This window comes from Tribolium castaneum, chromosome 8 (assembly GCF_031307605.1).
Source record: "Tribolium castaneum strain GA2 chromosome 8, icTriCast1.1, whole genome shotgun sequence".
Classification (NCBI taxonomy): Eukaryota; Metazoa; Arthropoda; class Insecta; order Coleoptera; family Tenebrionidae; genus Tribolium; species Tribolium castaneum.
The window spans coordinates 10,839,324-10,855,455 of record NC_087401.1 but is presented as its reverse complement, the minus strand read 5'-3'; the positions used below and the strand labels follow the sequence as shown (position 1 = coordinate 10,855,455).

The 16,132-nt window shown below is 33.0% G+C and overlaps 2 protein-coding genes across 2 annotated transcripts in view; one reads left to right on the top strand and one right to left on the bottom strand.

Annotated features, from left to right (window-relative positions):
• The window catches only part of Smr (Smrter), a 43,737-nt gene that overhangs the window by 5,724 nt on the left and 21,881 nt on the right, over nt 1-16,132 (bottom strand). The window contains exons 4-6 of the mRNA XM_008197939.3: nt 12,861-13,330; nt 9,069-9,657; nt 5,916-6,040 (exon numbers count right to left, since the gene is read on the bottom strand). Of these exons, the coding sequence (XP_008196161.1) occupies nt 5,916-6,040; nt 9,069-9,657; nt 12,861-13,330 (1,184 nt within the window). The remainder of the gene's footprint in view (nt 1-5,915; nt 6,041-9,068; nt 9,658-12,860; nt 13,331-16,132) is intronic.
• On the top strand, nt 3,982-5,892 carry LOC135267016 (uncharacterized protein). The gene is made up of 2 exons (XM_064358538.1): nt 3,982-4,656; nt 4,905-5,892. The coding sequence occupies exons 1-2, from the start codon at nt 4,449-4,451 to the stop codon at nt 5,867-5,869; spliced, it is 1,173 nt and encodes a 390-aa protein (XP_064214608.1). The 5' UTR covers nt 3,982-4,448; the 3' UTR covers nt 5,870-5,892.

Below are 16,132 nucleotides of genomic sequence, written 5' to 3'. Positions count from 1 at the left end.
CTTGAAAGTGGATAAAAAGTGAAAAATATTTAAATTTTCATTACAAAGTGTTATCAAACAGTTGTCTAATTAAAGACTATAGTAATGGATCACAGCGAACACAAAGTTTGGCTCAAGAAACCAATAAATTAGTGAAGTGTTATGAATTTTAGGTTAGAATTTTCCACTGAAAAAATCATGAAATGCTGCGGTAAATCTGCGAAACTACAATAAAGATTAACAACTGCTGATACATTTAAACGTAAATTATGCCAAAAGGTAGGCTTTTCAATGTCTTTGTAATAATTTTCCAATAAAGAAAGTGAACCAAACAGTCATTCGTTATTCGTGTTTTCCTCGTCATCTCTCATTTGTCAACATAAATTTCTTTGCATCAAAGATACAATAATCATTCCGCATAGACAATGCAATAATTGTGAAGCCCCAAAATTCGTACAACGCTCAAAATATCCGAATAAACATTTTCCCGCCATTTATGGTTACTGTTTTCGACCTAGCTCAGTGGCGCCCCCAACGGTAATTTTACTTCCGAATATCTTCTTATTGTTTATTTATTTATTTTTCTGTTGTTTTGTTTTGTTCCCGCAACTGATAAATGCCAGGCTAATTTAGGTGTATGAATATTTTAATGCATCAATTAAGTCACTTAGTTCGGTCCTGTGCGCGTTTCCATCAAACAATCGTCCCGATTGCGATTTGAATCAATCGCGTCTCGCCGCTCTTCCAATTAATCAAAATAAACGTAATTAAATAAAAATTATTTAATACACTTTTCCGGTTGATTTGCTAACGTTTTTAAAGCTCGCGTACGCACACACCACTTTTCTCCTAATTGAATTAAATATTAATATTTCAATTTGGCGCGTTTGTGAACGACGGCCGGGGGTGGGGTTTAGTGGAGAGCCCGCCCTTTGAGAATATTTTATCACGGTGTAATAGGAAAGGGATTAAACAGGACATATGTGTTTGGGATTATCACGTCCCATTGTTAATTTTTGTCGTCTCCTTCGGGACACCGGAAATCGTTAATCAATCGGGATAATTACCCCCTCCCCCCTCTCACGCACACGGGGATGAAAATTCGAAATGCGGGCCTGGTGATTGGATAAAGAACAACAAACATTTCTTTCGTATTCGCATTGTAATGATAAGGTTGTACGACGTGTGTGTTTGCAGGACCGGGATGAGGGGGGAGGTGGGGGCCCCCCAATTAGCAAGTTATCTCTTGTTGATTTTCTCGACTAATTAAAGCGGATTATGGCGTTTGCCAATTACTGCAGCTTTGGCTGTGTTTAAACTTTGTACGAGGAGAAGTCGTGTTGACTTTACCTGGAAATTTCGGTGTGATGATGGTGGTTTTTTTTATTGTCGTTATTAGCGTTGGGGGCGGCATAAGGGATTTCGCAAACTAAAGCAAACGTTGGATGCGACGTCGTCTACGATGAAAAGATTTTCCGCATGAATTTAGACATTATTATAGACATTTCCTGGGGGACCGATCTCGGTGATTGCCGCGGAGCACAGGGGCGGCGCAGGGGGAAGTTTAACCGAGTTAGAGGCAATAAAGGTTTCTTCGCAATCCAAATGAATGATTAGCTATTTCGTCTCCACTTATTCAGTCAGTTGTTAATTTAAAACTAACAAAATGACTCGATTTTCGGTTAAAAATTCGAGAAAAATTTCAGTTGTACAGGATAATAAAAAAGTCAGCGTTATAATATTTCTTATTTTTTTATCTGGACCCGAAAACAGTGAAGGATCCAAATGGCACCCACAAATTTTTTCAAAGTTTATCAAACAATGCATTTTTTTGGGAGCTCAATATTTCTATTTTAGTTCGCCAAAAAAAAAAAAAAAATGGCCGGTAGTATAGTAGTACATAACTACATTTTTTGTGCACTTTTTAACATTTTCAACCAATAACACAATTCTTTAGTAAAATTTCGTCAAAAATAAATCAATTTTTTTTATATTTTTCGAGTTTCTAAACAAATTTTTGAGATAAAAAGCAGTCTTTCGCGTAAAATGAGCTGAAAATTTACTAAATTTGGTGGAAAAGTACACACCATCTAAAAAAATTCATTGGCCAAGTCAATTTTATTTTTAGATGGGTTTTAAACGCTACATTTTGACACCATAATGACATTTCTGACGTTATTCGTCTTTGAATAATGACGTAATTTTTTAATTTTTTTTGGACACTTATATATTAAAAAACACAAAAAAAAACAAAACAAAAATATTCAACAATAGAAGAAAATTAAATGAAAAATTTATAAGTTATTGAGAGTATTATACAAAAACTTTACCTTTTCGTTTTTGCTTTATGTTATGGGGGTTATAGGGATAATTGTTTTTTGTTTATTTTTGTGTTTAGGTGTCATTTTAAGAGCAGGTTTACAGAACATTTTAATTGCAATTAAATTTTAATTGCGATTAATTTGACATTTGTCAATGCATTTTAAACGGCAGCTTAATTCGAATTAGTTTAATTCTGAATTAAATCTTAATTTCGCTTTCTTTAAACCGGCTTTAAGTGTGTTTATTTTTTTGTGCTTAAGTCTCATACTAAGTGTATTTGTATTATAAAATAAGACAAGAACCATTACGTTTAATTACCAATATTTTTTTATTTTATCAAATTTATTTTTTATTTTATTAAATTTATTTTTTATTTCATTTTTTATATATTTTTTCTTATTATAAGTTAAAAGCGTCTACTACATAAACAGTCGACAAAAATGTTGGTTGTCATTTAAAAAAAAATTAAGAATAAACTCAACTCAAAAACGAATGACAAATGACGTCAAAATGTAGCATTTGAAAAAATAAAATCGACCAGTTTAAGGAACTTTTTAAAAAATGACTAATAACAAAGTTATGAATTTTGTGTGTTACTTTAGGATCAGTTTGTACACACAATTGTATATTATTTTGTGTGCAAAAATTTTTTGAATTAAATTATTTCGCGTCAAAATTGTATCTATTTTTGTGTTTTTCAAGCATAGATGAGCGTTTTTTTATTTAAAAATACAATTATTTAGCAAAATTTCGTCAAAAATAGGCTAAAAAATTGCCTAATTGATCCAAAATACAATTAATTTTTAAAATTTCGTCAAAAATTGGCCAAAAAATCGCCAAATTGGGTCAAAAAACTTGTTTAGACCCAGTTTTTGTAAACATATTTTGCAATACAAAAACAAATTTGCGACTCGTTTTTGCCTGTGTTTTGGTGGCGTTATAATTATTTTATAGGAAACATGAGTTCTGTCGATGTCTATTGAATTTTAAGGTTCAATAAAAAAAATCGTCAAATAAATCAAATACAGATTCCTATTTTTCAAGGTCAACAACGCATGCCATTTAAAATTCTAGGGCGCGGTGTTGCCAAAAAGCTGTGAATTTAACCCAATTTCCACTAAAGCACTGAAATACGCATTCAAAGTTAAAATCTTGGGTAAGATCATCGGTTAGTTACCAAAGATTTTAACCAAGCACCGGGCGTGAGAGATAAAATTTAACTGAAGTTTAATTGTACCACAAATCAGGCCTTAAACCGAGAAAATTATAATTACTTTGCAGCGGTTAAAGTTGATAGTATTTTTAATATTTTTTCGGCTCGGCTTCGCCTTGGGCTGTAATTCCGTTAAAATTATTTAGAAATGAATAAAAAATGTGTAATTCGGATAAGTGAAAGATTGAATCCCACCCTTTTGGCTTTCCCCGCCCCCGAGACGTTTAATTAAATTTTTGATAAGCTCTTTATTTACCCAACTTCAATATTAATCTACCTTCCAAACATTATTTCCTCCGTCTCTTGTATATATGCACTACGTGCGTTTATCTTTCGAGATGAAATGCCTACAGCTACTTTTTCCAAATGAACTGTCACTGTTTGCCGACTACTTTATTTCATTAATAGCTACCCTCTCATCGAATCGTTCGAATGATTAATTAAACAATAAATAATTCAAAAACCCTCAACCACCCGAAATTTTTATTCATACTAATGTTGTGTATACGCGTGTGTGTGGTCCCCCCCCTCATCTCTTTAATTGATTTCAATCGAAAAATACCGAAATTAATACGCGGTAATAACGTAATCGAAGCAATAATGAAATTGTTGATCTATATCGTCCCTCGACCAATAATATTATTTCCTCGTGAATAATTGATGCGCCCGTTTCAAAAAACGCACGATTACGGTCCTGCGCTCACAATTAATTGCCAATCATTTAATTACCGACTCGTCTAATTAAGCCACGAGTCGAAAAAATCCTTACACCCCCACCACCCCTCCGCACCCCCATCTTGATGCGCAAAGAATCGCAAAGGGGTAGAAAGAGCAACCCCCACCAAGCCAATATAGAGAGGGTAATATTTTGAATTATGGTTATAAAGCACTGACATTTGATGAAGATATCAGTGGTCGGTGACGAGTGAGTGATATGTACTCGCTGTACAGGGCCTGGCTGTCTTTGGGCCCGTGCCCCATTCCGGCCCTGCCTCCGGCGCCCCTCAACCTCACGGCCCCCGCACAGGGCGCCCCCGACGTCGCCCTCCAAGTCGGGCCCCAAATGACGCACTTTGCCGCGCACAGGGCCGTCCTCGAGACACACAGCGGATTTTTCAAAGCGGCTTTACTCAACCACGCAGGTAATTATTTATTTATTTTATACAAAATTATTTGACGCAAACAAACGCCCAAAATAAATATTTTAATTTAAATTAACCAACGCACCACAACAACGAAACCCATTTGTTTTGTCGTTTCAATTTTCAATAAACAACAAAACGGAAGCGCGAATAAATAAATAAACTTGTTTGTGACACGAGCCATAAGCGAGTGCTGCAATCACAAAACAATATATTTTTGCCCCAATTGTCACACTTATTTTTCGTAGACGCCGCCCCCATTGCCGTCCCCAACGTCAACGTGGACGAATTTTCGTCCCTTCTCACGTTCATGTACACCGGCTACTTGGATCTCAACCTCAGCAATATATACAATATTCTACTCGCCACTCACATCCTGCACATGCCACGTGCCCTTGAGATTTGTCGTTCTTTCCTCCTCCAAAGCCAGCCCACTTTGCCACGCCCCGCAATAATTAAACCAATCCCGAGTCGTAAAACGGCACCCCCCACCCAACAAATCCACGCCCCCACCTATGGTCACTTGGAGAAATCTGAGGCTACGCCTTTTAAAACCGTCGTTACGCAAAGTCGAGCATCGACGTCGAAGACCGAAGACGCGCCGACCGAAAAACCGAAAAGCGAAAAACCGAAAAAACGCCGCAGCGAAACAAGTGCCAGTGGAAGCGAGAAGGTTATTATCGACATCGCTTGCTGCGATGGACCTGTGAGGTTTCACCGTGTGATTAATAAAAATTACGGACAGCAAACGCAAAGTGAAAATGTTTACGATCAAGTGGACGAAGTTAATCGAAATGCTGCAATGAATAAGGCGATGACGGAGAATATCAGAGATCGCGAATTGTCGGATGAGAATCAAGCAGGCAGCGAGATGTTCACTTGTTTGTACTGTAACCACACGTTCAAGTCGCAGTATTGTTACCAGAAGCATGCCCGAAGGCACTTGAATCCCGTTAGCCTTGACGGGAAAAATGTGGCAACGGTGCCCAAAGAAAACAAGCGAGAGGTGAAGTTACTAGATATGAACGTACAGTATTATCCTTGTAAGACGTGCGGCTCGAAATTCCCTAGTTACTATTTTGTTCACAAGCACCGCAAAATGTGTCACGCCGACAAAATGGCCGATAATAACAACAAAAACAACGAAATGGTGCCCGAAAACAGTGACAGCAGCAGCGCCATCGACGTGGAAGCTGTCAATAATGACGTTTAAACTCAATAAATGTATCAAACTTTGGCGCGTTTTTTTTTCAACTCACCCGGTATATCGGCGTTTTCCTCGTCACTAGTCTCCACATTGGCGTTCTCTTTGTCTTTTCTTCTCTCTTTCTTCTTTTTGGTTTCGGCGATCGCCGTTGGAGTCGCAGAGGTCGTTTGGTCGCCACTGCAAATTCGAAAAAATTTTTTTGGTTTTTTTTTTGGATTGTGTGTGAGAGTGAGGCAATATTTCTGATTAAAATCCCGGTGTTTGATTCTCGAGCGGAGAGAGACAAACACGATTTGCATTACAATCTAGGGGAGTGATTCTTTGCCTCTGGGGAGTTGGTATTACTGCTGACTGCACAATTATCGAACAAACTTACATATCAATTTTGTAAATTGACGAGTTTTAATTGACTTCGCGAATCGCGATACCGGAAAAACGAAACGATGAATTTGATTGGTTGGACGCGGGCAAACAATTGACGCTCGATGATGAACACGTGACCAAAAATTCAAATTAACAAACAATTGACGGTCGACGCAAAACAAACAAATGAGTTTTCCGAATGTGCATAAAACAAATTTTTGGATTTTTTCTTTTTCTTGAAATTATGCGCTTAAACTATTTTTTTGTAATGAAAATATACGTTTTTCGCATAGTTGGCATGGGTGTAAGATTTAATTATGTTTGTGACTTCAAAAATAATTTAAATAACTCTCATTCTTTTCTTCTTCTTTTCTTTTTTATAATCAATTGTTAATTTCAATGACTGCATAATCTGTTCCGACTGTGAAATCTGGTGTGCAAAATGTTAAATACAGAATACAGTTTTCGAAAGTAATTAGACATGACTTTTAGAGTGCTACAGGTTTGTTTTTATCAGAACTTTGACAATTACAGTTGATTATAAAGAATAATAAACTGTAATTAGAAAAAAGCCGTAAGTGCAAATTTTCAAGATCACAATCGAGATTCAAAAAATATTGCAGTAGTAAATTTTTCAAAATTCAGGCAACTACGCTTTTAACTCATAAAAAATGTAACAAAATTTGTAAAACGCATTCGATACTTTCTTTACAAATGTACGTAATAACAGTCAAGTTAAGCTTTTTTATGTAATCGGGTTCTTCGCAACACTTTGTACACATGATTGTTACTTCGTGACGCTTTTATTGTCTCAAAAAGTAAAAGTGTCTTTTAGTCTTTTACTTATCCAAATGTAAGTAGTAGTCAAGTAGTAGGTTTTTAAGGAATACACAGGATAGAAAAATAGTTAAGTTTTAGATAAAACACTCAGTATACTACACTTTTTGGAAGTTTGATTAAGATATCAGTCAAATATATAGTTTCATATATATTTTTATTATGCCATATTTACACAAATTTTCTTTAAAAAAATAAAATTGGCGTTGTATTTCAAAAACTTATGTAAAAGAATTTAAAAAAAATAAAGAAATAAGTAGTTTTAATTGAGTCCTATTTCTCCTTAAAATTTCAGAATTTTAGCTAAAACCGTTACAGTAGACCGGAACCGGTTTTAAACACAATAGCCACCCTGTATACAGGATGAACAAATGACTGATTTTTAAAATAAACACATGGTGTATTTTTTTTTCTTCCAAAAGTCATAAGAGTGACATTTTATTGACGAAATAAGGCTACTAGATGTTTCATTTATACAGGATGATTCAAAAATCCCGGACTATCTCTTGGATAGTGGAAAAGAACATCAAACAAAGTTAAAAGTAAAAATTTGTTGCTTTATTATATCAGGTGCTCATTATTAAAAAAACTCACAGCATGCCTTGATATTTTTACGTAAGTCGTGGAACAATTTTTAGCATTGTATTGTTGGTTGCCTATTGAACCAACTGACCAGAATTCATAACCTAATATTATAGAAAGTGTTCAAGATGATGTGTTTGTGTGTTGAACAAGGAAGACATTTCCAACAGTTTTTATAAATAATAAATAAATATTTTATATGAAAATCTGTTATCTTTCAATTGTCAAAAAAAAAACGGTTATGAAAAAACGAATTAATCACATACATAAAAAATAATTGTTTTTTAATTTAAAAGCACTCTAGAGTTTTTTTTAATGAACATATGTTACAAGTTATAGCACTTCACAGTTAAATTTTAGGCACCTCGGACCAATTTTTTTTTAATTTAATTCATTCATTCATTCATACATTCACAATTTATTCGTTCACCTTATCTGAATACACAGAGATATGACTAATTTTACAACATTAAATAGGTAACTGTTAAAAAAAAATCAGCAATTAGTGTATTGTGATGTTCCAAAAATTTGACATTATTGGAACAAAAGAAGAACAATTAAGACGGTTGCTAAGAAAAACAAATAAAACAATATATAAAAAATTAGAAATCAAGTTGCTTGGAAGACGATTTGACCTCACTTTTAAACTTTACTGAACGTCTCTTGAGTTGGTTCTACACTTTTGAGTCAACCTGTAGTATGATCTTTGCAGGTAAAGTACTTAAAATCCTTGAGCAATAAAATCCAAAGGCGTAACTTAGCAACAGACATCCGTCAGAATTTCCGTATTTTTTTTGTTTTTTTGGACAGTTACCTTATTATGGTAATACAGAAATATCTGGACCAAGAATTATCTCACAGAAATTGTAACAATCTATTTAATTATGTTGTTTTTATACGAGGCCATCAATTGATTTTAAAATTAGAGTAAGCTTTGATCTGATTATCATATTCATAATTAATCAAACTGAAGAGTTAAATAATAAACTGACTGCATTCGGCAGTGATTCTGTCAGTCCCAGCAATAATGCTTCGTTTATATCGTTAATAATATAATATACTATTTTTAATAACCTTTTTATTTTTTCATATTTTTATATATTTATCAGAAAGACAAGGGAATAATGTAGGTCCTATCAAAAACAGTAAAAAAAATATTACTCAATGCATTCGGAGTCAATCAGCAGATAAAGCTTCGCTTATACTCCTAATATGTATAATTGTATAATACTATTGGCATTTTGATTAAAATTACATTTCAAAACCCTGTTTTTTTTTATACTAGATGAATTACAGAAATCTGCTTAGTACTTTTACCGGCTTGCAACGTATTTGCTTGAAGAAATCAATACAGTGTGCTAGTTCTACTGCGCATTAGGTGGCAGCACTCGTATAAATCTACAGGGTGTTTTATTTTATTTACCTGGCGACTTCCTGTACCGACGGCTCATTCTCTTTCTTTACCGTGACGACGACGCCATCGTGGGCCGCGTCGGCGGCCGTCGCGCTACCGTCCCCCTTGGCGTCGTCCCCAAAAAACTTTTGACTTCGATAATCGTCAAACGTTGTCGTCGTCGTCGTCGAATTGAATTCATTGTAGGTGGTTTTGGCGGCGGCGGCGTTGTTATCGGCGGTGGCGTTATCGGCCGGTTTGGGCGACGTTGGCGGCGCTGCAGCCGTCACCACTGACGCCGCCGTCGACATGACCGGCGTCGCGGTGGAGACCACCGTTGTCGTAGTCGTCGTCGACGTTGTCGAGGAGGCGGCGGCGGTGGGGGTGGCCGTCGCCGATGTCGTAACAGTAACTGTTGTTGTAGACGTAGCTGAAGGACTTGTCGACGGCGGCGTCGAACTGGCCGTCGTTGTGGTGGAGGTGGTGGTGGCGGCTGTTGTAGATGACGGGACGGACGTGGGGGCGGTGGACGTGGGGGGCGCCTCCGAAACCGGCTCGCGGTTCTGTTGCACCACCGTGCGCTGTTGTTGCTGCTCGCGCTGGAGGCGGGTCGTCACCCCTTCAAAAGTACATTCAAACTAGTTTCGGTTTTTCCCAAATTTTTCCACCCCTAGCTTCCAAATATTCCATGAAAGTACGTTATGTTTTCCCTCACATTTTCCTCCCTCCAGAAAAATATCGTATGTTCATGGAATATTTGAAAGATGAGGATCTTGGTGACGATGTAAAACGATATTTTCTGATTAAGTCTTAGAAAAAATCATATGTATAAAACACTAGAAGAAAGCCTTCTCTCTCCCTTAGATAATTAAATTATCTTCGGAAAAATAGTTATCGATAATATGAGAGCGAAAACAAGCTTAAAGTTCGAGGGCTGTCGTTATGCAACGAGCGTAAGCGAGTGTTATTCAAAATTTTTGTCGTTGGAACATTTAACTTAAAACACGTTGCTATGGGAAACGTGTTTTAAAATAGTGTTTATAATCTAGGATTATAAACTTTCCTCCCTTGTTATACAAATATATAGCTATTATTTATTTTACCCAATAACGTTACCTTCCCAATAAATTCTTCGCAACAAGTTGGTCATTCTTTGGAGTTTTAAAATACAATAAAACATGTTACGAAATAATTATGTAACGTTATCAGGTTTTACATTGCTTGCGAATTTTAAAGAACTCGGTGTTATCGCCCCTCGTTCTTCAAATATTTCCTCGGAATGTTAAAAAAATTTAAAAAAAACTACTATTACATTCAGATGTTGCTTCTAAATTAAATTATTACTTCACATAATAGTTATTATTATTATCTCATTTGTAAGTGAATTTTTATTATTATCTCATTTGTAAGTGAATTTTTAACAGATAGGAAGATTCAATAGTTTTAATTTTTTACGTTTTGTATGAAAAAAACTTAACGTCCAAATCGCATGGAAAAAAAACAGAGTATCATAAGTCGGTCATCTACAATACCGGGTGTTTCAGTTTGGTGTTCGTATCTTTGTACACATTTTCATTGTAAAAAAGTAATTCAAACTAGATTATACAGTGAGTTTAAAGTAACGCATAAAATTCATACGTTTTCATACAATTTATCGATTTTATTCTTGAAAATGCTACGTTTTGATACCACTGTAACATTTGTGGCGTCATTGGATTTTGGGTCATTATTTATTTGGGTCATTACCTCATTTTTATTATTTTTTTTTAATGGAAACCGACATTTTTGTCAGCATTTGCCGAATCTTTTTTTTTTAATTGTACTCTGTATAAATATATCTTTTGCACCATTGGAAAGATAATGGTTTTTAATTTTTTTAAATGGCAACCAACATTTTTGTTTACTATCTTTGATAGTCTACTTTTTATTGTTCTGGCAAGTAGACTATAACAAAAAATTAAAAAATAAACTTAAAAAAATATCAAAAAAGAAGAAAATAAAGTAAAAAAAATAAAAACTTATTTTTTTGATTTTGCTTTCTTTTGTAAGAAACAACTGCTTGTTTTGTTTTAAAAAAACATATGATAATAAAAATAAGAATTTTAAGCACTACTTTAAACTGACTCTTTATTTTTAAATGAAATGACAAAATCTATTGGATAGAATCATTAATTTCGTTTTAAGATAGCATTTGCCGAATCTTTTTTTTAACTGTACTCTCTATAAATATATCTTTTGCACCATTGGAAAGAAAATAGTTTTTAATTTTTTTAAATGGCAACCAACATTTTTGTTTACTATTTTTAATAGTCTACTTTTTTATTGTTCTGGCAAGTAGACAATAAAAAATTAAAAAATAAACTTGAAAAAATATCAAAAAAGAAGAAAATAATGTAAAAAAAAATAAAAACTTATCTTTTTGATTTTGCTTTCTTTTGTAAGAAACGACTGTTTGTTTTGTTTTAAAAAAATATATATACATAAAAATATATATTTTATGCATTACTTTAAACTCACTCTATAGTTTTAAATCAAATGACAAAATTTATTGGATAGAATCATTAATTTCGCTTTAAGATAGCATTTGTCGAATTTTTTTTTAAATTGTCTTCTGTATAAATATATCTTTTGCACCATTGGAAAGATAATTCATTTACTTCTATTTTAAACATATTTCATAATACGACAAAATAATAGTAAAGAATTCCAAAAAAAATATAGATTTTTTTTGGATAAAGAAGAGCTAGATGGCAACGAAAACAATTGTTATAAACTTTTGTTTAACTATACCATGCAATAAATATTATACTCTAAGCTCAATTAAAGTTAATTGCGCTGTTAAAAGTTAACAACGCGAAAGAACCAACCAAATTGCTTCAATTTGGTCACATGATCAGTTAAGTACGCATTTAATCGAGGATTAAATTAATGACGCTTCTATAAACCGGTTCCTAATAAATTAAAACCACATCTAACCTCCCTGATTCGGATAATTAGGCATTTTTTAACCCGCTGTTTTTTTGACACTTTAAAGTAAAATAATATTTATATACCAAGAGTATTATAAGGATTTTAATGACTTTGAGCAACGGCCTTACTGTCCAGAGTATATTGCTCTCGATTATTAACATTCAATAATTTCCGTAATCGATAAATAATTACATTTCCTATTAAAATAAATTAATTCTACAAAAAATAAAATTTTTGACAATTTTTAGTAATCACAGTTTTTAATAAAAAAAATTGTTTTCATAAAAAATTATAAAAATGGGTTAAAATAGTAAAATCTAGGACAAATTGCAAAAAGACGAAGAAAACACGTTTGTTTACTTTTAGTTCCGACAAAGTCTAAAACAATACACAAGAAGGAATTGAAGAAAACTGAAGGGAATTAGGGATTCATAATTCCCTTCTTAAAATCCCAAGGGAATTAAGACTATCTTTATAATTTCCTACACTGCAATAGATTAGTAAGAAATGAGACTGTTTTCTTAGGTAACGAAGTTTTTCTTGAAATATTGCACTGTAACGCTAATTTAAGTTTCCCACAAAATGGTCAAAAAAATATACGGGGTGTCATATGAAAAAAAAATTGACAGTCACTATTTTGACATATGTCATCGTAAAGGTAACTTGATAATTTTGTCAAATAGATTTCGTCAATTAATTTAAGAATGTATATGGTCTGTTATTTATTTTATTTATTTTTTGTAATAAAAAAGCTACAAGAATGCGAATTGTTAACTTTTTGGCAGCCGATTTTAAATAATATTTTTATCCAATCGGTTTGGATCTCGGATTGTGGATAAAAAAATACGTTACCTGTCGTTAAAATATCCACAACCGAGGTATTCGCACTACTGTTGACCTTCTGCGTGTTGTTCCTCGACGAGCGCGTCCTCTGTCTCGACTTCCTTAAAAGTTGTTTATAGTTTTCGGTCTTTTTGCTAAGATAATAATATTGAACACAGTCCGCGACCGATTTTCGTTCAATGAACGAAGCGATCACACCGAAATTTTTCGGATGTTGGAGGTATTTCTCTTTGAAAACTTCTTTTTCACTGGGTGTCCATATATTGAGAAATTGCCGACTCTTATACACCATTTCCATGTCCTCGATAAAGCCGTTATCGTTCTGATACGTGATTTTGCGTTCTTTCGAATCGAGAAGAATGGGCGGGATCACGGCGTAACTACGCATCTTCTTGTCCTCCATTGCTTGCTCTTGGAGGTTGTCCATTATCTCCTCCATGTCGGCTTCGCTCTTCACGCGAGCGCCGACACGATTAAATCTAGAAAAAAGCGCATTAATACAACTATACTCAATGTTATTAAAATTGCAACACTAAGAAGAAATTAGAATTTTTTGACGAAACTTGGCAAATAAATGATTAAAATTTGAACGATTTTAATCAAGTGGTAAGGGAGTTTTTAACATTTAAGTTCTTTTACCAGCAAGTGTCATTTGTGAATTACGACAACCATCGAACTCAACCAATGGGCAGAAAGTTTTCTTGTACTTGAATTATTGCCATAATCCGAAGATAACCATTTTTTTATTTTTATCAATTTATACAGATGTAGTAACAAAATTGATACGAAAAACGTCAGTATTATACACAGAAATAACAATAACATAAAAATAATTTTAAGACAAGTCAAAAAACCTGTCTATTATAGAATTCATTTAAAGTATATGGTTCGAGATCCAAAATGTAGTCAAATATTTTCTTTTAAAATAAGTTTAAATTACAAGGTGTGCATAAATACACAGGTAAACTATTGTATAGTTTTATTCCTGCATAATAACAATTTTTTTCCGTCAGCGTAAGTTTGTGTCTTGGATACTCTAAGTCTACTCTGCAAGTGTTGTACTTATGGTCGTTAATGACATTAAATAGTAGATTCTGTTTAAAGAAAAATAAAAGTAATCTATATATGTATAAACCAGTTACTGTCAAGAAGTTATTGCTTTTAAAGATGTTCCTGCAAGTTTCATTATATTTTAAGTTAAACATAGTTCTCATGACTTGTTTTTGAGCAACAAATACTTTTGATATCTTTCCACTTTGCCCCCAAAATATTATACCATAGCTTAGTAATGATTGAAAATTTGCGAAGTATATTATTCGTAGTTGTTCAATGTTAATGTATTTTTTTAAAACACGTATTGTAAAATGTACCGAGTTTAATTTTTTTAATAAATTATCTATATGATTAGTCCAGCTTAACTTATGGTCAATGCATATTCCCAGAAAATTACTTTTCTCTATTAATTCAATTCCTTTAGATGATATTACAATTTTATTCGGTTTCTCTGTATTCTAGTGATTACATATTGCAAAATGAATGCCGTAGGTTTTTTCAAAATTTAACACTAATTTATTTTCTTTAGTCCAGTTTATTACCTTATTCATGCATATCTTTGCTTCTTTCATTGTATCTGTCATATTTTCACCCCAAATTAATATGTTTGTATCATCAGCAAAGTTAACTGCACTACTGTTGTCTGAAGCTGTTAAAATGTTTAATAGGTCGTTTATATAAATTACGAAAAATAAAGGCCCTAGTATACTACCTTGAGGTACACCTTGTTCAATTAGAAGTTTATTTGATGTATATACAGTACTGTTTTTTGTTATTGTGACCTGCTGATACCTATTATTAAGATAAGATGTGATCAACTTTAACATAATTCCTCTTATGCCGTATTTTTTTTATTTACTTATTAGTATGTTATGATCTAGGCAATCGAAGGCTTTGGAAAAATCTAAGAAAATTCCAAGAACCACCTTTTCTTCTTCTAATTTATCTAACAGAGCATTAGTGAAGCTAAATATAGCTGAGTCAACAGATTTCCCTTTAATGTACCCGTGTTGGGATAAATTCAGTAGCTGAAAACTTAGTAATTCTGGAAGATATAACAGTTTCAAAAATTTTAGAAAACGATGACCGCAGACTTATTGCCCTATAATTTGATATTAATGTTGGGTTAACCTTTTTTGTATTTTATATTTCAAACTTCATTTGCTTTTTTTAAGTATGTTTTCTCTTCTGCTTTGTCCTAAACCTACTTTAATCAATGCCTGATAACAACGCATAATGGTACTTGGATTACTATGCAAACAAATAGCAATTTCTCTAAATAAAAAAACACCTATTCATTTCCCAAAAATTGTGCTTCTTTAAAGTTTGTTTAATTGTTGGTAGTTTCATTTTTGTCGCATTCTAGGCATATTTTCGTTTTCATAACACTTAAAAAATTGTCAGAAACGCAAAAAACTGGAAGAACAACACTTGCTTGATTAAAAACGTTCAAATTTTAGTCATTTAATACCTGCTAATAGTCTAACATTTGTGAGAAGTTTTATCAAAAAATTCCTATTCCATCTTGGTGTTGCAATTTTTATGACACTGAGTATACAGGGTCACTAAATGGATACAGTTAAATATTATAAAAACTATTCATCAAAACTTATTGAAAATTGGTATATGCTTACGAATATATAAATTGTATCGTTTCCGATGTTTATTAAATTTCTATTTCCATTTGTTCTTCAGATACAAGGCTAACTTGATTTTTTTTAATAGCAACAAGGGTTAAATTTAATATTTTTGAGAAGATCATTTTTTCCTGAGTTCTATGGTATAACACATGCATACCTTAATTTAATCGAAACTTAAAAAAAAATCGAAAATTTTGAAAAAATGTCTTTAAATATCGTTAGCTCATTAACCAAAAAATAAGTAAAAGTTAAAAATAATTGTTAAAATAGCACTTTTAACTGAAAAAGAACACGTTTTAATTAAAAAAATTTAAACACAGAATACTTGATTTTTATGCCACAAAAGATATTCAAACTGATTTCCACTAACTTCTTAGCTTTCTGTCTCCTTGATAAACCAACATGAGAGTTTTTTTCGCTCAGTTTAACTTAAATGTACCATTATTAAACTAATTATTGCACCCAAGTTCAATTTTTGGCTAATATACAAGTTAATAACAGTATTTTCAAAGCTAACTTAGTTTTACTATTCCAGAAAATTTTTGAATTTTTATTTTTTTACATTTTATTAAAAGTAAAGGTGGGTAT